This window comes from Hemibagrus wyckioides, linkage group LG16 (assembly GCF_019097595.1).
Source record: "Hemibagrus wyckioides isolate EC202008001 linkage group LG16, SWU_Hwy_1.0, whole genome shotgun sequence".
In the NCBI taxonomy this organism is placed as follows: domain Eukaryota; kingdom Metazoa; phylum Chordata; class Actinopteri; order Siluriformes; family Bagridae; genus Hemibagrus; species Hemibagrus wyckioides.
In genome coordinates this window covers 1,008,938-1,034,298 of record NC_080725.1, presented here as the reverse complement: position 1 = coordinate 1,034,298, position 25,361 = coordinate 1,008,938, and the positions used below count along the sequence as shown (strand labels likewise).

Sequence of the window (25,361 nt, the reverse complement as noted above, 5' to 3'; positions counted from 1 at the left end):
ACTAGGCATAGTGAGAAGTCATTGTTGAGAGATACGAAGTCTCTTAGGTTTATCAAATTTGTATATAACGCCACTGGCAGGACAAAAAAAATCACTTAAATTTCTATTATGTAACTAACCCCTTAGTAACATGTATGTTTCTATTGTATTGAACTGTGGTCCAGTCTATGACAGTAAATTTAAACCTGCATTTAGTTAGACATATCTATCGGTCTATTTAGCAGTATATAGCATGTATTACCTAGATCATGGCCGATGGAACACTAAAAGCCCTTCCCTTTTTGAGCAGGATGATCAATTGTCCAGGACTGAAATGGAAATGCGTTTTTGTTGGTAATCTCACTCTAAATCAATAAATGCAGAGAGCAGGTCAGCTGCTCCAGCAGGAAGCCCAATGAAAGCGATAGTGATGATTGTGACCCTACCGGACACCCGCTGACTAGTTGGACGAGATGAAAGACTTGAACGGAAACATCATGCAAAAGCAAATATATCGATATACAATCAATACTATCAATAACCTTGCTTTATATTTGTGTAAGTGACATGTAAATAGAAGAACTAAATAAATGTACATATTGGTGAGCTAGCATCAGTATACTCAACATTATCATGCATATTAATCTATTTCTATTCCTAATACCCCATATTCATCTAAACACAGTAATGTAATAAAAGCTTGTCTGTGCAACATTCGATCTTGTATTTGTCCGTTTCAAGCATGATATAATATCTTGTAGATTAGAATCAAGCCCAGTTTAACCTAATTTGTCAGATATTTTTTCAGCCTCCACTGCACCTGTACTTTAGCTGTCTTCAGGCAACACCTGTCCAAACACTTATCTCAAAATATCTGTCTCTTACAGAGCATATTGTAGTCCTCTACAAGGCTGTATCACACTCATTTCACTGTGACACGGAAACAGATTTGTACTACTGTTTTATCTCTTCGCACTGGCCAATTTTTTCCAAGGGAATTACATCTGGCTTCCCCAGCAAACAAAGCAGGAACACAATAGTTGTCTTTTCCTGTGCGTCATAGAGAAGTGTAATTACAGCGTGAGGCCTTAATTTGCAGTTGAAGGAGTGTAAGATTACTGTTATGTCATAAGTGTGGCTTCGGTTCTTTGTAGCTCAATGTTAGTAATTTTCTGTCAGTGGTGTAATGTCAGGATGTACAATTTTAGTAAATCTAACACAGTCTATATATATATACATATATATATATATATATATATATATATATATATATATATATATATATACATATAATATATATATATATAAATAATACTGAAAAAAATAAAATAAAATGATTCCTGGAACTATAGAATAGTGTCATATATAGTGCCAATAGAAATCATTTTATTTTTTTCAGTATTATATAATTTAAGGGTTTATCATCTCCTCTATGGAAATGGATGATGAAAAACCACATTTAAAATATTTATTGCAGAACTGAAAGTACTTTCACTGCCTGTAATGGCAATCATGTAGGTTCCTATCTCGCAGCATAGATAGTTATTTAACTGTAAAGGTCTATGCTCTTATTTAATAATGTATACATGACTGCTGTGCAAAAGGAATTATTGATTACCCAAGTCTGTCTCACCATCTACTCTCGTCAATTATTATTTTGCATCTTGCATGCTTATTGCATCATTAAAAAAATAAAATAAACACAAGCTTATTGGTCTGATGTTCCTCATGATATAAAAGCTATATTTTCCCAGGGCCTACCTCCTAATTTTCCCTATTGTCAGCCCTTGTTCTGAGATAATAAGGTTCACAAAGAGGTCATGTCACACACTTAGCAAATGAGTATTGGTGGTTCAGAGCCACTGTCCACAGATTTCTTTGCTTTTTATGGTTTGATTTTTTTTTTTGTCGTTTGTGGCGAAATGGTATTTAATTTGTGAAGTAAGCTGACTTTACTAATTTTTATTCAGTAATTTGCCAAACTTGGTCCAGTTATGGTGGATTTCTTGCATCAGTCATGCAGGAAGAGACTGGAATTAATTAATAAAGTGCATGTGCAGAGTGTAGAGGAGTAAATGCACAGTAGCACCCAGTTGCGTGGTTAGTGAAATATTTGAGTAGCAAAGAAATACAATGTCTGAATTTATTTATATATGGATGGATGGATGGATGGATGTTGGTAGACAAAGGACCAACAGTCACATGCTATGTACTCTGTTGATATAAAGCATGCTCACACTGTCTCTCTCTCTCTCTGTCTCTCTCTCACTCTCATGCTCTTTCTTGCTCTTTTTTACTGTGGCATGTGCTTAAGCTGGCTTTATTGCCCTTATAGACCCACCTTTTGCATTGACATGGCTGCTCATCTCATCTAGCCACCCCCATCTCTCACCCCACTCAGTCACAACTGAAACATGCACCACATGTATTTGAACAGAGAAGCAATATATTTCATATTGAACTGCTTGAGTAGTTTCTGTTTCTTCGATCAAACAGTGTCCATGGAGCCACTCTTTTAGTACTTTTAACTAGGAACCGTATGTGTGGATGTCACTGAGGCAGGTGTGTTGGTGAAGAAGCCCTAGACAAGGGCAGGAGGCTTCAGTGGATTCATCACACTTATGGGAAAAGGCTAAAAGTAGATGCCGTTAGATCTGTGCCATTCAGAAAGGATTACGCTAATGGCTCCTCGCGTTTGATCTTCCGTTCTGCCCCAGTGACTCAGCGTGCAGACGGTCACGTCTCTCTGAATCCTTCCCTAATGAAAACTCCACCACTTTGACCGTGAAGCTGAGGTGAGCAGGATACATTTAAATTGATGATGAACGAGCATCCACGCTATTTGTCAGATAAAGTCCATTACCTAATGATGTGCTGTGCTCCCATCTGTCTCGCGTTAGACACGGAGGTCCACTTGCCTTGTTAGCAGCAAGATTCAGATATCCCTTTTTCCTTCCACGGCAAAATGGGTTTGAAGCGTTAAAAACGCAGTGTCTGCTCACTATAAATAAGCAACAGAAAGGTATAGAGATGCAATCAGCGCATAATAATCTAGGACAATCTGAAGCTTAATTCAATTTCAAAATTGGCAGCAATTGAGAATATTTACATTATTGTAGATTTATAACAAAAATTATATAAATATGTATCCTTTTAACCTTGTTTAAAGGGGAATCCAACTACTTTAACAGGACACTGGTATATGATTGATTATATGATACTATTCCAGAAAACCAGTTCCCCCTGGAGCCTATGCACCACAAGAATATTGTCTGAATGCACGTCGGTCTTGTGTTACAGTGCAAGGTCATCAGAGACGAGATGTACCGCATCAGCATGTTTCCTCTGTTAGTGCTCTCTTAATATTGTGATGCATCTGCAATAACCGCTTAATCCAGCATTTTATTATTAGTAGCTTCTTACACTGTAGTATACAGTACATCTAGCATTCATTCATTCAGTGTTGTACTCGTGACTGGAAGCTAATCCCGATGTCTGAGTTAGTAAAAGGAATGAATGAGATGACGTGTACTAGCGCTGTGTAAGTGTAATTGGGTGTGACGCTGTGTAAAGCATGTGGCTGTCTGCCATCTCCAGACTAGATCGTTAAATGACTTGTAACAGGTTGTATTGGATGCTGCAGCATGTGCCACAACGGCTAAGACCCACCTTGAAACAGGTCTACGCCTTTTAACGCTCCCTTTTGTTCCCCTTCTCAGTGGAGGTCGAAACTATAAGGATTGTGCTTTTCTGTTCTTTTATTGTGACGCAGAACAGCAATATGTGCCATTTTTTTTGATGCTACGCCATATTAAAATATTTTAGACCCTAGCCAGTGCTGTGATGTCAGGTCTTTTGCTTTAATCTCTCACTAAAAAGAAAGTGTTTTAGTTTTTCTCCCCACCTCATTGTCATGGCTTCTGGCGCATCACGGAGCATCCTCCCTCTGCAGTGTGGAAAACCTCTGGACGCTAGAAAAAAAGTACGTCCTGAGAAAGGAGGTGATCAAATATCAATGAGAATGGATGTGCTGCATCATTCACAGTAAAGGAGGCTGTTTCAATGGCAATAGGTATGCACAGGCACAGCCAGCCTGCAGAGGAACACTAGCAGGGATTGCAGTGCTGCAGTGGAAGATTACAGAAACTGCTTCAATGCAGTCTTTCTTGCTCGCTCCCTTAATTTCACTCTTCACCCTTCTTTCTGTCCTTCTTTTCATTCTCTGGGCCACTGCTTTTTTCCCCCCAGTATTAGTACATTTTCTGGTTTCCTCATCCACTTCCCTTTTAGTCTTTGTCCTTCTAAACACCCCCATCTCTCGTCTTTCTCTCCCCACGCCTCTCCATGTGCCACACCTTGCGGGGTCTGTCACTCTTTTGTGCACCACACCTCCCCTTCTCCTGCAGTGCTAACGACAGCATACCGTGGTATAGTAACATGCCACAATAACACTGATCACCTCAGTGTTCCTCTGATATGTCCTACAAATCAGATCCGTACATCCCGTGGTTTCACCGCAACACATTTCTCTGTAATGGGCGACTACAGCAGAGCAGCATGTTTACGGTCATTGTGTAAAAGAGGACATAAAGTGAAGGTTAATTCAGGATGTGCAGCACAGTCCACCCACTCTCGCTGTCTGTCTGTGATTCATGCACATGCCATCTTCTATAAGAAGCTCTGACGTGACTCCTTCAATATCCCTGTACAGACCTGTTCAATATGCAAGTGTTACAATATGTAAAAATGGAAAAGCCCAAAATGTGGCTTACCTGCTTCCTGCTTACCTCATTCCAGCCCTTAACTTTATGGCCTGATTTCCTCCTCTGGGTAGGGTAGAAGGTAAATCAAAGATTTTTGATGGCCTGTGTCCTGAGTATATAAGCTAGCTTCATCATCTGGGGCTCTATAACTCTGTTCTCCGTATCACAATTGGATTTAATAATTTAGATTGCTAAATTGCTCTTGATGATGAATTAATTATGATAGGGTGCGGTGCCACCTGACACAAAGGGCCATTACTGTTACCACCCTGAAGTTGATTATTTTTCCAATAATAACATGCCACAGAACATTTTATTTAATTGTCACAGTTGGCTAATAATTAAATCAAAGAATTAATAAAAGATGAAATGTCATACTTTTTTAGTTATGTTTAATGTCCTGTTTGGTTCCTGGTCATTCCATAAGCAGCCTCATTTTCTTTCCTCTCTTTTGATGTGAAGTCAGAAAACCTCAGCTTGTCATCTTACAGAGAAACCTGTAAAGCCCTCCATCCCTTCCCATATCAAGAAAAGCTACAGCTCTTCCTCTGATTGTTGCACTGACACTGGAGACTCCTTTCAACAATGAAATTTTCTAAGATGAGTTTTATTTATTTAACAATTACCCAAGATTTTAACATGTTGACCATCGCTACCCGTACTATCGGAGATGCCGATGTAGAAAATGAACAAATTCTGACCAGCCAATTTTGAGCGTTCAGCAGCGCTGTGGTATAAATGCTGCTGATTCACGCAGCTCTAATGTTGCACATAATTTGATGAACTTTTTAATACTTGTAGAATGTAAAATGATACAGAAGCATCTGACTATTTGAAAAATGACTTTGATTTAGAAGAGAATGAGAAATGGCCATGATGTGTCGCTTCTTTATGGCCCATGAACTGCTGGAAGAGTGTGTGGGCATTACATTCACATTTCCATTATTCTTTGAAACTCTCTGCCTCATTTGAAAGTAAACTCAGTCTTTGCCAAGTCCAAACAGCGCATTATCCATCTGATCAGATCTGATTGTTATTTAATAAGGATCTAATCTTATGAGTAGTGGTAGATGACGAATATGGGACTCGTATTGCTCACTTTTTAGTGAAAGAGTGGAAGAGTGATTAGTCATACTGTACGCAGAGTTTTGCAACCTGCTATTGCATTATTGATTGTTTTATTATTTGATTTGTATAAATGTGATGGAAATAACACTTTAAATATTTATTTGATGTGTCTGTATGAACGTTTTTGCCGGAAAAAGCACTTGATAAAGTGCCAGACGGAGGTGAGACGAATGATGCCAGTTATCAGTGAGGAGCTCGTGCTTTTCCTGGGATTGGTTATTACAGGAATGCTGGTGTGGTAATTTGCCTCAAGTCCTTAACAGAGCTTATCTCTCGGTCTCATGGACACACACACAAACACACACACAGAGCAGCTCGTCTCCTCTGTAGCACATTCATTGCTAGTTTCTTACCCCGCAGCTCATTACAGAGGCACTCAGAAATATTCTGGAAATGACGTTGTGTTATATAACCCACACTACAAACGTTCACATAGCAAACACAGCAGTCATATTTGCCCTGGATATTTCTACACATCTGTGTGATCATTTCAGCCTATAGAAATGCGCTAAAATTAGCTACCTGTTCACAGTAACAGTGTGGCATAACTGCATTAGACTGTAGGTAAGCCTTTATTATGTTTCTGGCCTACTGCATTTGCATATGCAAATATAAATAAATGTCATGACCTCTTATAAGTAAAGTCAAGTCATATGAAATATATTTCATTTGTTAGACAAATATTTGGACTAATAGGAATTGGTCAGTGTGGTTAACACTGACGCATGACTCAGCTTCAGGTCACTGCATGTGTAATACGCTGATTGTATCTCTGGTCATGAAGCTTGAAGCCCTGCGTCTGTTTCCGTATTTTTGTGCTGTGTCATCCTAAGTATAGGATGTATTATCCAATAATGCTCTTCTGTATTATCATGAGATGATACCGACCTTCTGTATTCATTCCAGCCCTAAACTAATTTTGCTTTAACACCTTCCTAAATTGCATGACATGATATGCCCAGTATACCTCTCAGTCTGTCTGATATCGTCTGTGAGTACTATGTGCTGTAAAGGAAATTTCAGAGACCTCCTGTCCCTGGTGAATACTGGCCTCCACTAACATGGCGCTGCTGTGCAGCTCACCCCAAACATTTACTCTCACTGGGGCTGAACTAAGCTTTCCTCAATTTCATACTTTTCTTGCGTTTTGCTTAGTTGTATAAAAAAATGAGATAAAATGTAAGTCTGGGTAAGGGTGTCTGCTATATTGGGTAAATGTGAATGATTGTTGAGAATTCAGTGTGTTTGGTTAAACATCTCTTGCATTCTTAGATAATGTGTGAGAGAGATTACCTTACTGCGTTATATTCAGATAGATAGATAGATAGATAGATAGATAGATAGATAGATAGATAGATAGATAGATAGATAGATAGATAGATAGATAGATAGATAGATAGATAGATAGATAGATATATATATATATATATAGATAGATAGATAGATAGATAGATAGATAGATAGATATATATATATATATATATATATGGAATGGGAGTGATAACAGGTATAAGAAATCTGAGCCTGTGCTGCACACCTCCTGCATGGAGCTACCTCATTTTCAATCCCATAGGTGAACAAGAATGTCTGCACAAGCTGACTCATGAGAATGTGAATCAGCAGAAGAAGCTACCCGGGGTATTTGGGTTTCTCCTTCACCTAATCCTTTCAGCCTCACCTCATGGAGACTGCACAGTTCCCTGCACCTCAAATTAGCTTCCTCACATTGATTTCTCCTAGTACTTAATCTGGGGTGCAGGAGCTGCAGTGGAAACTCGAGTGGCATGTAGAGGAAGAGAGATCGAGACAGAGATACTGGTGCGGTGGCAGCATGGATCACCCTGTACCAAAGCATTAGTGATTTTTTTTTCCATTAATGGATCTTCTTTTTTGTCTATGTAGACTACTTTGATTCTTGGTGTGGTGCATAGTTGTCTGCTTGCATCAGTTGCCAGGAAGCTAATCAATAAACATCAAATGCTAGATTCTTAACTATGCCCAATTTAATTTAAACCTTCAAAGGTTCTTTTTTAAAGAGACATCTTTGTAAAATGACAAAACACTTACAGCTACACCTCTGTGTAACTTACCAGGCTATAATTATACAGCTGACTGCATTGCAGGTCTGTCCTGCTGCCGTTACACAGCAAATTCCTCAGTGTGGGAAAAACTTAGGAGGTTGGCATGTCTGCTTTCTCACTTGTACATCATTCACAGGAATCAAGGACACAGACTTCACTAGAAAATACACCTCAGGCACATACTGTCAGTTGTACCTCCTTATGATAGATGACTGCAAATCAGGAAGGAGAGCCAGTAAGGCAGCACAGAGCAGCAATGGAGAGAGCAGCCTGGTTCTGCACTGACAGCAGATTGTTGGGAAAGAGCTGGCCCTGTAGGCTCCAGCACATCAGTCACACTCAGACTGTATATATTTTAAATGTACAGTGCTGTGAAAAGGTTTTTGCCCCCTTCCTGTTTTTTTTTTTTATTTTTATTAATTTTTTTTGCAGATTTGTCACACTTTTTTAAAGATTCAGATCATCAAACAAATTTTAATATTACACAAAGATAATGCAAGTAAATAGAAAATGCAGTTTTTAAATGATGATTTCATTTATTAAGGGAAAAAAAGCTGTCCAAACCTGCCTGGCACTACGTGAAAAAGTAATTGCCCCTACATTTAATAACTGGTTGTCACCCTTTGCAGCAATAACTGCAATCAAGCGTTTGCCATAACTGGCCATGAGTCTTTCACGTCGCTGTGGAGGAATTTTGGCCCACTCTTCTTCGCAGAATTGTTTTAATTCAGCCACATTGGAGGGTGGACTGTTTAGGGTCATGCCACAGCGTGCATGATTAGATTTAATTAAGGACTTTGACTTGACCACTCCAAAACCTTCATTTTGTTTTTCTTGAGCCATTCAGAGGTGGACTTGCTGGTGTGTTTAGGATCATTGTCCTGCTGCATAACTCAAGTGCGCTTGAGCTTAAGGTCATAAACTGACAGCCAGACATTCTTCTTCAGGATTTACTGATAGAGTGCAGAATTCAATGTTCCATCAATTATGGCAAGTCGTCCAGGTCCTGAAGCTGCAGAGCAGCCCCAGACCATCACACTACCACCACCATGATTGACTTGTTGGTATGATGATCTTTTTATGAAATGCTGTGCTGGTTTTACGCCAGATGTAACGGGACACACACCTTCCAAAAAGTTCAACTTTTGTCTCATCAGTCCACAGAATATTTGCCCAAAAGTCTTGGGGATAATCAAGATATTTTTTGGCAAGTGTGAGACGAGCCTTTGTGTTCTTTTTGGTCAGCAGTGGCTTTTGCTTTGGAACTTTCCCATGGATGCCTAGTCTCTTTCTTATTGTTGAATCATGAACACTGACCTTAACTGAGGCAAGTGAGGCCTGCAGTTCTTTAGATGTTGCTGTCGTCGTTGCACTCTTGGAGTAATTTTGGTAGGCCGGCCACTCCTGGGAAGGTACACCACTGTTTCAAGTTTTCTCCATTTGTGGATAATGGCTCTGACCGTGGTTTGCTGGAGTCCCAAAGCCTTAGAAATGGCTTAATAACCTTTTCACAGCACTGTAGTTTGTGCTGATTTGCTGATTAGTAGGCTTAGTAATGTAGGTGGGAGATGTGACAAAATATTTTATTACGATTATTTAGTGCAGTTGTACACAATGTGCTATGATGTACAGTATTGGTTGCTAACAAGCTATTATTATTATTATTATTATTATATATGTTAATTATTTTTTAAATATGTAAGATTTAATCCACAATATCTTAGAAAGTGGTATTGTGACAGACTTGATCATAATATTGATATTATATTTTCATATTCTCATCTGTGATGTGGATGAGCTCAGCTGCTGATTGAGTTCTGTGTCCATGGCAATAGAGAAACTAATGAGCAGATATATGACTAAAATGATTAAAGTTGGAGATTCCTGTGCTTGCCCCCTTTCTGGCTAGAGCCTATAGCCTGCAGTTTCCCTGGTCATGTTACTGATCATACAAGCATGTAACTGGGGTCAGTTTCCTTCTACTATAAAATAATAATTAAAATAAATAAAATGTGCTTTTTGCACTTCATGACATATTCATGACAAAGATTAGATTATGATGAGTCCTCCTAAAGCTAACCAGACCCTAACCAGTCCCAACAGGTGAAAGGATTAAAACTTGTTTAGTGTAGCTGCTGGATGTAAATAATTTAAATAGCATTTTTTATCCTGTGAAAAAACCTTTCTGACAAACCACTTCATGCAACTATATTTTGATTGGCCTGAGATCAGGAGAGAAACAACATGCGCAAATGAAATGGTAGATCAAAAACCATTCAGAGGAAGTTTTCACAGGAAGTTATTTCCTTATTAGGCTTTGAACACAAATCCACCTTTTGTCTGAACAGTGCCCACACAAACTACAGCTTGGAGCTGGTTTCTCTGTTGCTCAAGAGGTGTGGGAAGCACACCTTTCCCATCTGGCTCTTGCATTGGATTACAAACTGAGTGCATACAGAGTCACCATGGCTTCACATACAAACAGATGCTGTGCCTCCTCCTGCAGGCACTGGCTGACTTTGTATAATTAATCATCAGATGGTCCTGTCTGGCTGTAGCAGTGGCAGTGATGGCATGTCTGTGGTGTAGCACCTGAGGACCTGCTCCATCAGCCCCAACATCTGACCCACCTTTAGGGGACATCTCAGATCAGCTTAGCACCAGATGTCGGCTCGATAAAGTGCAAAAATATGAAACAGATATTTTCTTATGTCTTGATGTACTGGAAGACAGCAGAAGCGCCTCTTAAAGAAGACAAGTGATGTATAATTCATCACTCTGGGCACAGTGTGGATGGCTGTGAATAGAATAACTGGTTATTTGTGAGTGACATCCAAAGATGTACATGTATCACACATTACTGCTTCTCTCATGGAGCTCCAGTGAGGTTTGGGCTTCACCAACATACCGCAGCACTGCCTCTGCCCTTTAGAGCTCTCAGACTGGGCTGTTCATATTAACTGCAGTAAAACTGCTGTCCCAGTGAATGCAGCAGAGGAGGAGGAGGAGGAGGAAGCTAGTGTTGCAACATTGCAGTCTGTATAGCCTCGTCAGCTTAGGTTTCTTTCCACCAGTGAAAAAAATCAAACGTCCCCAAACTGATCAAACCAGCAGCCTTTATCTGAAGAAAAAAAAAACCCTGCTGCACTGAAACCCAAAACCTGAATGCCCGCTTTTAGGTGTGACCTCAAGCTTGCACCTTACAAGCAGCAACTAAATCAGGAGGAATTATGTTCATCTGCTACTTTATTGGCTGTAAGTTTTTTGGTGCTTAGAAAGCTGAACTTTGTTTTTTCAGAACAGTGGAATTTTTTTTTCTTCGTTTTTTCATCATTCATATTAAACTGTGGCATCTTAAAAGTAGGCAGTCCTGCTTTGAGCACATTGAAGCACATTCAGATGTGAACTGAATGGTTTGGATGCTCTGTCCCTCACCTTGAAAAGACCCCACATCCCCTGCTGGCGTGGTGGCAGTTTTACTTTGTTTAAGTGTCTATCAGTTGAGAGACAAGTTGCCAAAAGCATAGCATTAACTGAATAGTCTTTGTTTCAGACTTTTTTACTTTAACTCCATTGCTTGTCACTCCACCCTTTACCTCTCTGGTGCTGGTAACCCATCTCATTGTTTGCTCTTCTTTTTATGTGTTGTTTTTGAGATTTAGACATATGCTAATCTATTTTGAGTCCTTTTTCCCCCTCTGGAGCCAAAGAAAGCTGTTGGTGCTTGACTGATGATCTGTGGCAGCCTCAGATTTCTGATCTTGTAGGTTTAATGGGGGAGAAGCACAATAATCAGATTAGTGAGACAAAAGCGATCTGTTGCACTGTCAATTATTTAACCAGTATAGGTTGTCTAGAACAACAGGGGTATGGATCATAGAGGCTGAATTGCATTTAACTCAATGGTGATGTCCACCACCTCGGTGGTTACCTGACAGGGTCCCTGACCTATGATTTCACTCTGGCATCTCTTTTGTAATCTCTAAGCTAACTCAATTGTCTCTCAGGAAGGAGACATGATGTTGCAGTATCTGTTCTGGACATTTAGTCCGCTGACTTTTCTAATCAAGCACACATTAGTATTTTGAAATAATGGCTTTGTTTGATGTAAATGCCAGTTAGAAAGGATATTGATGTTCTCTTGCAAAGTTCCTGCTGGAATAAAACCGGTCATAAACCTTAATTGATCGCTATGTGAAGTCACACAGTCGATGATCGAGGGGCTGGCAGTGGACAGATCAGCATCTGATCAAGGCCGTGCCATGGCACGGTAACTAACCTCGATCATTTAAGCTCATATGAATATGGTGACAGGAAGTGGGCCAGACATCCTGCTTCATTGCTCTATGCATAAATATTTGTCCTTTTTTTGGCCGAGATACAAACTCCTTTATTTGGGCATGGATCCATGACGTCTCTGCTTGCGCACAGCTGCATTGCAGCCACGTGAGCGTGCCTGTGCCAGGTGTGACGTGGGAGGGAGGTAGAGAGCAGGAGCAGGAAGGGCTTGTTTAAAAATGTTGAGCGTTGAGCTTCCACACTGGTACGGGACAGTATCGGGTAGGCTTTGCTCAGGACTATTTATCTCTACTGGGTAGCAGCGACCAGAAAAGAAGCAATGCGTCTCCAATTGTCCAGATCCAACCAAAGCGTTCCAGGTAACCTCTGCTCTTTTAAAGTTTTATACAGCTTTTGTCTTCTTACAGAGGTTTTTCCTCAGTTAATGTCTTGGTACGCTTAATTTTCTTGTGTTGGCATGTCCGAGCCAGTCTGGCAGCTTTGGATGTCAGCATGCTTCAGTATGTATTGTGCAACATTATTTTTGCTTTTGGTTTGTTATTTGTACTTCCAATCTTGGAATTTTGAGAAGAGAGGTTAATTTTACTATTTTTAAACTTGGTTTTAGACCAGCATGATATTTTTTTTTTTTTTTTTGCAGTGTATGAGTCCAGTCATTCAATCGTTTAAAAAAAGTGCTTGCCTGTTTAAGAGTGTCTAGTTTCTCCTCCTGGAACATTTTGCTAATATAATATTCAAGGCAGGGATCTTTGGAATTGAAGGTAAGCACTGTGCATTGATTGGAACCGCATCAATAAACCAAAAAGCCTTGTCAGTGCAGTCCTTGTCCTCTCATATTTCTCTAATATTCAGCAATCTATTTGGCAACAATGAAGGACACCAGGACCAAACACAATGAGGGTGTCATTTTCTGCAACGTCCTTGTAGAGGATCTGGTATCACAACGAGTGCTGTGTTCAGTAGGACATCATGGCCTCCATTTCCAACACCAGCACATATTGGACCGGCCATCCCTGACCCTAGCACTGAATTAAGCAAAAAAAAAAAAAAAGGCGTCTTACTCAGTGTCTATATTCTCTGAGCACTAAGTTGTTCTTTCTTTTTCTTACTTTAGCGCCCATCAGCACCACAGCGTCAGCCAAGACGTCTAGTCATATGATGCGTTGCAAAGAAGAAGACAGGAGCTACTGCGTGAACGGGGGCGAGTGCTTAACCGTGAACGTCACACCCAACAGCACCAAACACCTCTGCAGGTAAGGTGAAAAAATGGAAAATTGTATGCATTTAGCATACCATTAACCAACACCCAACTAGTCTAATGTTCCACTCCATATTACATTTTTAGTCACATAATTTGGAATGCGGTTTTTCACATGCAGTTATTATAGGGATATGTAATTGTAGACAATATATCATTATAGTGATATAGTTATCATCATTATAATTAATATAATGTGTACATAATTACTGATTTTAATGTAAAGTATTGCCAGATAGGACTTTCCATGCTTTACATGTCATTTTTAGATCCAGCTCAGTGCGTAGTAAAAAATAGACATATGCAAATCATGGAAGTGCTGGCATGGCCCATGTTTTCCCCAAAAAAGCCCCACCAAGCAGGAAAGAAGATTCCAGGGATTGAAACTTTCCATGCTGTGTCTGAGAGTAAAGACTATAGACCGGAAGAACGGGAAAGACCTGCTGTAGAGTGAAGTGCAGGTGATGGAATGAATTACAAAAAGAAAAGTAACAGGTTATCGGCAGTGGCCACTATATATCTATTTACTGTACAAAAGTTAAAGGTTATTGGCCATCTCAGCACTAGATAGGATTTCTGATGGATCTATTGCACTTATATTATTGAAACGTACAGTGGAGACATGATGTATTGAGAATGTCGTCTCAGCTTCTCACAAACTCTGTAATTCCAGTGACCTGTACAAGTGTGGATCCATCAGCATCATTAAGAAAAAGCTCTGATGACTCGAGGACTGGGAGGCTTAGCATTGCCAAAGAGACACTTTGGCTTGTGGCCTTCCAATACAAAAGACTTTTAGTCTACTGAGAGACTGCATTTAATATTAAATACTTCAGTGACTAAGCAGAAAATCACTGATGCCGTGTGTCTTTTGATTCTGCAAACACTGCAGGACAACGCGGGCAAAGAGAAAAGCAAGCCTGTCTCTGTCATTCATTTTCATCTCTCTCTCGCTCTCCCTGCCTGTGTGTCTATACTGTGCGGAAGCAGGCTGGCTTCCTGAGTCTCCAGGGATCAGACAGCACTGAGATCTCAATAGCCTCACACACACGTCAGGAGTTCACCCCTGAATCAGAAGATGTATAAAGAAAGACATGCTGTGGTTGGCACTGCAGCCAGCCATCTTAAAATATTATCAGAATAAGTTTGTCTCTTTTGCTCTTAAATATTCATGTTGCAATTCCATGACTTATTATAATGTATATAATATTACAGGCCTTATTTGTTCTCAGCAGTCAATCATTGTATTTTCTTTCTTATTTCTTTCCTAGTCCTCCCGGTCTCTCTTTCTGCTAAGATACTCAGCTGTCCCAGCTGTTAAGACCCTGTAATAGGCACAGCTGGAAGGACTCAGAGGCTGTGCCAGTCACGCTACTAGATTCCCTTTATCAGAGCTTTAGAAAACCCGACTCTGTCATCAGAGAGCAGATGGCCTACCAAAAAGCTCCGGTCTTGGCATCCAACTACACTTTTAATGCCCACCTAAACTTTAAACATGACCACAGGCCAGGAAGTGCAGTTATTCCCTTAAAAGCAGCCTTGTCCATCAAATTATACCTCAAACCTCATTTTCTAAATGTTTTAATGTAATTGCTATCTAATTTGTCGTGCTTGCTGTTAGACATTATGTTCTTTGTTTAGTGTCAGTTTTTTGCTGTGCTCATCCCCTCTCACCCACCACCCCGCCCCCTTTCTCAGGTGCCTTCCAGGATTCACAGGGATCCGCTGTGAAATCACAGAACCTGTCAGAGTCTCGAACCAAGAACGTATGTGCAGCCACTGAACCTCCCCAAGCGCATGCTGCATAGCTGGTGTTTTATGCTTTTGTCTCTCCTCCTACCATTTCCCTAATCACAGTCTCCATAACTCATAACTGTCCATCTGTCCCCTCCGTTAGATGTGGACAGGTGTGGAAATGTGTGTGGCATAAACCACTTTAAGCCACTAATCGCTGCTCTTGCTCATTTGAAGCGAACATCAAAACAGGCTAGTGCTATTCCCATTGGAGGACATTTGGACCAGTTGCTGATGCAGTTTTGTTCGCATGGTGATGATACTGCATTCTGATTTGTTGAATCCTCCTTCTGTTATGTGATTTATTGATTTGGGTTTTTTTTGTTTGTTTGTTTTTTGGACGACTCAATCGCTTGGAAATTAAACTCACCCAATCGAGCCGTTACTTTGGGACTGTGATTTGGCCAATAGTTGGGAAGAGTGTGTTTCAACAAACATTGTCAATGTTTGTAACACATTTTGCAGAGAACACCAGAAATGCACATGGGCACGGGGAGAACTTTTGGGTATCCACTCACTTCCTCTCTCTCTTCTCTCTTCTCTCTATGACTTTTTTGTTTCCCTCTCAGGTGCCCAAATGAGTTTACTGGTGATCGCTGCCAAAACTACGTAATGGCCAGCTTCTACAGTACGTCTATTTCCTTTTCCTGTCTGTGCTTGGATTGAAGCATGCTCAATCAACGCTATTTCCTATTGCTTTTTTTGTTTTTCCTGGTAGACAGATCAGGGTGTTTTCTCTGCTGTTTTGGGGTTCTGTTGTACGTCCTTTACCATACCTACTCCTCGCATGTTTAACATTTTTTAACCTAGTTTTGTTATGCTGGAATATTAACCTGAATATGGAGGCAGTGGATAGAAACATCTATTCAATTTGAAAAGAGATGAACTAAAGATTTTGTTATATTTAATCAGAGATGTCCACAGCCTTCCCAGAGCTGTAAAAGGAGTAAGGCCGGGTCTACTTTTCAACAGAAATCAGGAGTGTTGTGTGCCAATTTATGCAATCTAGGTTTATCACCGATCCTACAGAGACCAAAATGAACAGTAGAGGATTTTGTTTTTTTCACAGTGTTTTACTGCTGAGTGATATAAGATATACTATTGTTTCACTGAGTCTTAAACTTGCCTGAACCTGAACCACTGATAAGAAGATAATCTTTATGTCACATTCTTTTCCTATGAGAAGCAAAAACTGCAGGGCGCAACACCGAACTGACACTTGTTCCTCCACCTTTAGTGCTTGAGCTAATCCAAGAGTTTTCTGGATTGAAACAGACTGTTATGATGTCCATATTCCACAAAGATACATTTGGTGTTGGACCAGCACCAGCAGAGCACTAGGACTAGTGGGTGCTAAGAAGCTGAAATCAATATTAACTGCCCCTCTTTTCTTGTTGAGTGCAGCACCTACAGCAGTTTATAATTTGGGTTGGCAATTATTATATGGCTTCCCTTTTATATTGCCAAAGCTTTGCTTTTCTACTTTAAAGCATTCTCTGGAAGTGTGATGGAGGCCACGGAGGAAGAGCATCTGCTGCATCAGCAGTGATTTGCCGCTGTTTCTACAGCTAGTTTAGCTTAGCACCTTTACTTACAATCCTAGGCACAGAAGCAGATCTTCAATCATTGAGCAGTCGCTCTCAGTGGGGGAAAGAAATGAGCGCAGTTATCATTTAACTTCAGGCAGATTTTGATTAAACTAGTGACTTCATGCGAAGGTAAATGATCCCGGGACTCAAATGCGACATTTTAAAAAAACAGTGAAGAGATTTTGACCTCTTTCTATAATGGACACTAAACAATTCAATTCAATAATTAAATCCATTCACCAAGCACTTTATGTAACTTTGTACACCTGCTTATTTGTGTAGCCTAATTATCTAAGCAGCCAGTCAGGTGGCAGCTGACCAATGCATAAAAACATGAAGATACAAATCAAGAGCTTCAGTTAATGTTCATATCATCAGAAGGAAGAAAAATGTGCTCTCAGTGCCTTTGACTGTGGCATCATTTTTGGTGCTAGACAGGCTAGTTTTAGTAACTGTAGAGTTTACACAGCATGGTGTGAAAAAGGAGAGCTTCAGAGAATGCAAAACACATCAAAACCTGAGGTGTATGAGCTACAACAACAGAAATCCATGTCGAGTGCCACTCCCACTAACGGGCTTCATTGGGCGCAGGCACAGAGACAGCTGAAAAATAAAATAAAAATAAAAGATCATGAGAATGGTTTCCATGAGTCCGTGCCTCTACGTGATTGGCTGATTGGATAATTGCATGAATAAACAGGTGTACAGGTGTTCCTACTAAGGTGTTCAGTGAGTGTTTATTTTCATACATGATGATGATACAACATACACGTAGGGCCTGTATGTATATCTTAACATGTATGAATAGCATGGCTGTGAAAACAGTGAAAGCTTTTGGTTTTGATGTGCCTTATGGTTTCATCTCACTCAATGGTTTAAATACTGTACTTGAGTGAAAGATGCATGTCCCTAACAGCATGAAAGACATGTGGTGGTGTTAGCGGTGGAATAACATGGGTTTCGCGCCTGTTTTTAAGAATAGGGCCGATCTGTGTCACAATGCAAGCACAGTGATGTTTGCATGTGCATGCTATTTTACTGAATTCATAACTAACTTATGACAGGCAGCCATGAAATGTATTGGAAACAGTGATGAATACATGCCTTTGAATTGCTGGACAATGTATTGTTAAGATGAAAGATGCTCAGGCGCGTGGGTTCTAGTTATGTAGTGCTTTGCAGTTGTTTAAATATTTGCTTAGCTAGGTGATCATTACAACATTATCACTCAAATCTCCAACCAACTGTACTTTCTTTCTTTTTGTCATCTTTTCTGCCTCGGCAGAACATCATGGGATTGAATTTATGGGTATGAATTGTTCCTTCCTTCTAGTTTGCAGACTTGTAGGACTAGTAGCTTGAGCCTTTTTCCTTCAACTCTTAGCCAGTTTCCTTTTGCTATTGAAGGGATCATACAGCCATAACAGATGTGATTTCGCTCCACATTGCATTATTAGGTTAATTCTTTGCACCACAGTAAAAAAAACAAAAAAAACAGGGTTTTTAAATCTCAATCTTTCAGAATAGTGAACATTTCCATTGCTGTAAAGCTTAAATGCTGCATCACTGCATAGGGCGTGAGTGTTTGATACGCAGGGCGCATCAGCACACGCAGCCTGAATGGCAGTAAAGGATTCTCAATTATTCATGTAGACCTCTGACATGTTCTGTTCAGGACACACACACACACACACACACACACACACTCTCTCACAGCCCTCTAGTATTCGATGAATTGCTCTGCGGTTATGCTGTATGTGCAGATCCCTTCAGTCTTTGCTTTGCTCTGTTCCTCTGCATCCCTTCAATCTTTGCATGTTGCACAAGATACGCTGAACATCTTCCTCCCATCTTTATTTTTTATCTCCTCCTCATTCTTTCCTCAGTCCATCTCATCCTGCAACTTTTACTCTTTTCTCTTTTTTTTGTTCCTTCAATTAGTCTTCTATCCTTTTAAACAAAATACCTGCATTTTTTCTAGACGTAGTACTGGCAGTTGTGTCATGTGCCTGTTTCAGAGGATGTTTACTACCAATAAACTGAACTAATAAATTGTTAACCAGAATACTTTGAGTTTTGGCAACAGCAATTGCTCACAGGGCGTCACACATTCTCTACAGAGAGAGTATTTCTAGTATTATAGAGTACATGGCTCTATAACACCATGTAGGATTTGAATCATGTGTAGCATACAACAATATCATTTTACAAGCCTGCCAAAAACCTGTGACCAAGTGCTGCTGCTCTTTTAGTTCTGTTTCCTAAAGCCTTGTGTTTTGTGAAAAACTGGAGCATTTCCAAGCCAAAGCAGTGTATGACCAAGAAAAACAGTCAGATTTTCTATCGCTGCTGCTTCGGTTCTCTGGATGCTACCAAGTATTTCACAGACTTGAGGTCTTATTGAATACAACCCTCAAGGTCTTGATCCATAAACAGCATAATTAACCCAAATGTATATATGTGAGTAATGTGTCAACTTTGCCTGATCTGTTGGGAATTCATAGGATGCATTTCAGAGGATGTGTTTGACGCGGTGTTGAAGCAATGATTTTCAAACCCACTTTTAAGTATCATTCATATCAAAACTGCATCCTGAGATCAGTTTGCATCTAGATGCATTCCCAACTCTACTAATTTTTTATATATACATATATATATTTATTGTGAGAGTTGTGCAAATGAATTCATTTTGCACAAATTCTACATGTTAAATACAGAAAACTTATTTTTGATGTTATTGTGGGGTTGTTAAAAAAAAAAAAAAAAAAAAACCCTTTGTCCTCTCTTCCAGAAGCTGAGGAGCTGTATCAGAAACGCATATTAACAATAACAGGCATCTGCATTGCTCTCCTAGTTGTTGGCATCATGTGTGTGGTGGCATACTGCAAAACAAAGTAATTCCATTTTCTGTTGAGATTTAAATGTTGGCTTTGTGTGTGTTTCTTGAATGATTCATATATATCATGATGTGATGCACTGAGATGTTGCTTTAAACAGATATGTGTTTGTTCGTTGAGCAGGAAACAGAGGCAAAAGCTGCATGATCGCTTGAGGCAGAGTTTACGAAAGCGTAATGCCATGGCTGACATAGGCAATGGCTCACAGTATCCCCAAAACCTCCACCAACCACCGCAAAGCCTGCAGCTTGTTAATGTAAGTGGTTGCCCCAGCCTGGCCCTTTATTCTAATTAAAGTGAAATAAGGCCTCAGTTACGTCTGGTCCACATGACCATCAGAAGACCATCAAAATGGCCAAGTGAACATTATGGTGCATTATTTTTAAGTCAAATGTACATACAAGATTAAAAGTCCCTGACGTTTAAACAGTCCTAGAGAGATCTGTACAAATATTAATGCACATGTGCTCACATTCTCATGATTTCTTCTGATTTCAGCAGTATGCATCGAAAAACACCGTCCCTGCTGAGCATGTGATCGAGAAAGAAACGGAAACTTCATTTACCCTGAGCCAGTACACATCACCGACTCAGCCTTCCACTGCCGTCACGGCTAGCCTCAACCAATGGTACCGCGTCCACTTCCTTTCTGAGAGTGTAGACAGACCAGAGACTGAAAAACAGGGCTTTATACTAAACTGTAGCTTTAAAGCATTGGACAGTTTAGATATTAAATAATATGAGTAATGCTGATTGCATTCCAGAAGAAGGAAATTAGTTTTTATTTAATTAAATGACATTGATGTAAGGAGATAAACTATGATCAATAAAATTTACAGGTCATTCATCATGTCTTATAAGGCAGGTTGTGTAATAGAATTGTATCATAAGAACTAATGTATTCATCAGCATCGGGTTTTGTCTTTCAGTTTAAAACTTAATTGCACTAGTGTAGATTTTCTCTTTCTTTGTCGTTCCTTCTGTATTGTACCATTAGTTTAACTATAGGTTTAAAACGATATAATTAACTACAAATAAATGCAAATTTATTTTTACAAGCTCGATTAGAGAAGCTTGTTCGTAAATGTCGGTCCTTTTGATTGTTTGTTTTTCTCTGTGATGTTATAGTTGTAATAAAAAGCCAGAGAACGTGGTGTCTGACACTCGTACGATCTCTGGAGCACAAAACAGCCGGAATGGCACTCCGAGCCACCGTGGGCGTCTAAATGCCACCGGAGGAGCCCGAGATGTCAACACCTATGTCAAAAACCCCAGAGAAACAACAGATTCCTACAAAGACTCTCCGTATAGTGAGAGGTAACGTCGACACTACACTGCTAACACAAATGGCTTTTTACATTTAACATTTCACAGTATTCTTCACGCAGAAATATGTTAAGTTATACCTACAATTGAAATTCATCCTCTTTATGTAAGGTTTGTTTCGACCGTGACAACACCGACACGCCTCTCGCCTGTGAAGTTGCTTTCCCCAGCAACGCCCTCCTCTCCTCCCTCTGAAATGTCAGTGCCTCTCCCCAGCCTGGCAACCTCTATCCCTTCCATGGCGATGAGTCCGTTGGGTGAGGAGGAACGCCCTTTGCTGTTCCTCACGCCCCCGCGGCTCAGAGAGAAATCAGAGTCCACCCGAGCCCAGCAGCTCCGCAACTCGGCCCACTACAACCACGGCCTGGATGAGATGAGCCCTCCACCCAGCCCGCTGCACATCCAGGAGGACGAGCAGCATGAGAGCATGCAGGAGGACAACTCTGTACCCTGTGCCCAACCCACAACGGCTACTCATAGCCCCACGGCCATGCACAACTCTAAAAGAACAAAAGCCGGATCTCAGAACAGTCAGGATGAGCAGAGCAGAAGCAGCTCTGAAAGCAGCAGCTCAGAAAGCGAGGCAGAGGAAGAGCGCATGGCCGAGGACACACCGTTCCTCATACAGAACGCTGGGGTTGCAGGCATCACTGTGCTGGGGCTGGAGCTGGTAGATAGCAGCAGGACTAACACCGCACTGCGCCTCTCCCCACAAGACGATCTACAGAGCAGACTAGCCAGTGTAATGGCTAACCAAGATCCGATTGCTGTGTAAAAGTGAACATACCATAGGGAAAAAAAAAAGTAAAAAGGATACTAAGAGTAAACACTAAACATTTATTTTCTATAAATTAAGTATTTGAGGAAAATTAAAAAATAACTTTTATTTTAGTTATGTAGTGCAAAAAGTCTTTTATAAATTAAATGTGTATATAATGTGTTTGCTTCTTGAAAAAAAGTGCCATTTGTTATATATATGTATGTATGTATATATGGTCTCAGTATTTCAAAGGCAGAAACAATATCAATGGTGCCTTTAATTTCAGCATGGAGAACGAAAGGAATCTGCGTTACGACACTGAGCTATATATTCATGACCTTGAGCCAGCAACCAGCACTGCTGCAATCCACAATCGGCATTATGAAGTCTACAGTAACATTAAAAAAAAAAAAGAAAGAAAGAAAGCAGTAAAAAAAAAAAGAAAGAAAAACGAATCTCAAACTGAATTAATATTCTTTCTCAGCTGGTCACAAGGTTATTAAAGCTCAGCACTAAAAATCTGAGTTAGTAATTGGGCATGTGAAAGCTACGAGTCAAGCCAGTTGAATTTGTCTAGTTTGCCTGTTACTGAATGAATATATGGCTCACTATGTCAATAATTCAACACATCCGTTGGCTTTACAGTAATGCATTGTGGGGAAGGTACAGCACCAGTTATAACAGCTGGTCTACACAGTGTAAATGCCAGAAAAATGTACGCATTCGCCCATCCGTAATCTTGTACGATGTTCTATTATTTCCAAAGTGTCTGTTGTATTTTCTTTTACAGATGTGATCACTTGTGTAACAGGTTCACTCGCTTAACTGTATTTTGCAGCCGAAAAAAATTATCTCAGACAAAAAACACCACACATCTGAGTGGCAAACGCAGACACTAACTTATACTGAATGGTGGATAAAATGCCTCTGAATACTACTTCACTTTATAAATCTCTGTATTGTACCTGTTTAGTGTGTCAGAAGCCAGAAAGTCTTAAATAATATTTCTTCAAATTATTGCTTTTTTTTTTTTTTTCCCCCCCATTTTAACAAAAATACCCTAAATCACTCCTTTCTGTTTGCTTCAGGATTTTTTATTTATTTATATATTTTTGAAAGAATGCTCAACCATTTCTGCAGGATTTCATACCAGTACCATTTTTTTTGTTTGTTTGTTTTCTTCCTGAGATCAAAAAAAAAAAGAAAAGAAAAGCCATCACAAAATCTGGCCCATTTACATTCTTCATTTTATGGTATTTATTTTGTCTGTTATTTATTTATTTATTTATTTATTACTTTGGCCTTCTATAGTCAGTCAAATATAGTCTATATTTTAATAGTGCTGAAAATATACGTTTAAATATATATATATATATATATAAATATAAATAATCAGTATATGTAAGACTGGACTCACTTTTTCACCATTCCATTATATTCCCACGTTTGTTTTTTGTTTTTTTTTTAAAGTTGGAGGCCTAGTGTAAAATTGCAATATGAATAAATTTACAGCTGATTATATTCTCATTGTACGGCTATATCATCTTAAAACATTAAACCACAGAGAGCCTCTTGAAAATACCCCATGATGCATTGCTTTCAAACCAAGGAGTGTCTGTCAGATGCGCCTGTCTGTAAATACGCCTCCAACAGCTTGGGTTCTTTCGTTTACGCAAGACAATTACAGCAAGGTTTGTGTTTTTGACCCACTTCCTTAACAATTTCTATCTCAACACTGATATTTTGTGACTTGACTGTAGCTAATTATACACAAAATCTTTATTGTTTTATTTTTTATCATCATTATTATTATTATTATTATTTGCAAAGGACAGACTGTATGTTAATTTTTTTTCTTTTTCATATAAATGACATGTAAAATGATATGTTAATTCTTACTGGGTCTCTGTGTCAGCGTGGTCGGTTATGACTGCGCTGTGCAAACACCATTACAACTGCAAGAGAAACACAAAATAAACCATAGTCAAGATAACTGCATGAACACACAAAAAGACAATTGCAGGCATGTATTGCACTAAATGTGCATGATCACCGATGTCAGTCGAAGCCATTGCAGTAGTCACAGACTTGCAGGTCTCACTACTCTTCTACGTTTCATTAAAGAACTCTCCATGTTCATCTACTACTGTGTGGAATACTATAAACATCCTGTGTGGTTTCTGTAAGTGTTTGCAGCTGCTCACCTTTTAAATAGACCTCGTAATGTTAAATTAATTCTCTAATTAGGATTTGCTTTTTGGATATTTTTGAAATTCAATATAGAGATTACAAAATACATAGTATAAACAATGCCTTGGATAACACGCATGGTGCTTATTTAGAAACTTCCCACCGTTTTCACTTTTACTTTAAGGAATTCAGACCCACCAGATGCCTCAGTGTTCTCAGTGTTCTCTGTACAGAGAGATCCTTGGTGCATTGACGTCTGTGTTCCCCTGAAAGAGTTTCACTGGTGTCATAAACACGTCCAGGCATGCACCTTGCTGCGGTTCCTGTGCTGTTGGTATTTCAACATTCCTGCTGTTCTCTCCACCTTAAGTAATCACTGAATACCTTGACCCGCTTGGTTATCGTCTGTCAGATGCATCAAACGGCTACACACAAATTACCTTCATGACAAAGCACACAAAAAAATTGCAGACAAGCCCTGTTAAACTGTGCTTCTGTTATAGCTCCAGGTGGGAAAGGTTGCAAAGTTTCATGTTGGACAGAATTCCTAGTTCAGGCAATACCACATGTGCAGAAACACCAGCAGAGTGTTGATCAGAATCGGTGGTTAGGCACTAACCCATGAGGAGAATCGCTTGTTGGGTCGAGCCACATATTGGGTTTAATTGTTGGTTGAGCAAATCCTCATATTGATCAGAAACATTGGCTATATGAAGCCCCATATTGGTCTGAATAGTTGCTTGGCCAGAATGCTTGTCTGGTATGAAGAAATGTAAAGAGAAATTTGATTTTGTTGATGAGATACATTACATATTATTTATCATAAAATGCTGTAGTTCCCTCATTATTTACAATCCATACAGCTACTGAACTGTGCTTGCTAGATATCTATCTAATGATAGATGTTTTGTTAGCTAGATACTTTTAGTGGCTAGTTGGTGCACTTTTCACACGCACTGCTTTCACTGACATTAATGTGTTCATGTAGTACATGTGGAATGGAATTTGTCAGATGAACTGGAACCAAGTTGCATGTGGCTACTAAACACGCCTCTGGCTGTGTTGTTACTGGCATCACTGACTTTTATGGCATGTAGTAAGTTGTTAAGTTTTTGTCCTGGTATTGAAATATCCAAAAAATACAGTGTCCAAACCGGGACGTTTTATATTGCGAAAATGTGGGCAAGTGTAAATAGTTTACCTAGAATCATTGTAGACTTCCAGCTCAATGGACTTGAACTAAAAATAATGAGTAACTCGCTTGTTAACACACTCTAACATTCAGTCTATCAGCCTT

At 39.6% G+C, this 25,361-nt stretch overlaps 1 protein-coding gene across 9 annotated transcripts in view; it reads left to right on the top strand.

The window, feature by feature from the left end:
- nrg1 (neuregulin 1) overlaps positions 1 to 24,011 on the top strand; it is a 41,019-nt gene extending 17,008 nt beyond the window's left edge. For 2 of the 9 annotated variants that reach the window (XM_058411589.1, XM_058411582.1), the window contains 8 exons: positions 13,365 to 13,503; positions 15,872 to 15,930; positions 18,177 to 18,200; positions 19,683 to 19,785; positions 19,912 to 20,044; positions 20,287 to 20,417; positions 20,917 to 21,105; positions 21,226 to 24,011. In XM_058411589.1, coding sequence (XP_058267572.1) covers positions 13,365 to 13,503; positions 15,872 to 15,930; positions 18,177 to 18,200; positions 19,683 to 19,785; positions 19,912 to 20,044; positions 20,287 to 20,417; positions 20,917 to 21,105; positions 21,226 to 21,889 — 1,442 coding nt within the window. In that variant the 3' untranslated portion in view covers positions 21,890 to 24,011. Of the gene's footprint in view, positions 1 to 13,364; positions 13,504 to 15,206; positions 15,275 to 15,871; positions 15,931 to 18,176; positions 18,201 to 19,682; positions 19,786 to 19,911; positions 20,045 to 20,286; positions 20,418 to 20,916; positions 21,106 to 21,225 lie in introns of all 9 variants that reach the window. The other 7 variants (XM_058411590.1, XM_058411586.1, XM_058411583.1 and 4 more) reach the window with 6 other exon arrangements.
- Positions 24,012 to 25,361: the final 1,350 nt, after the last annotated feature.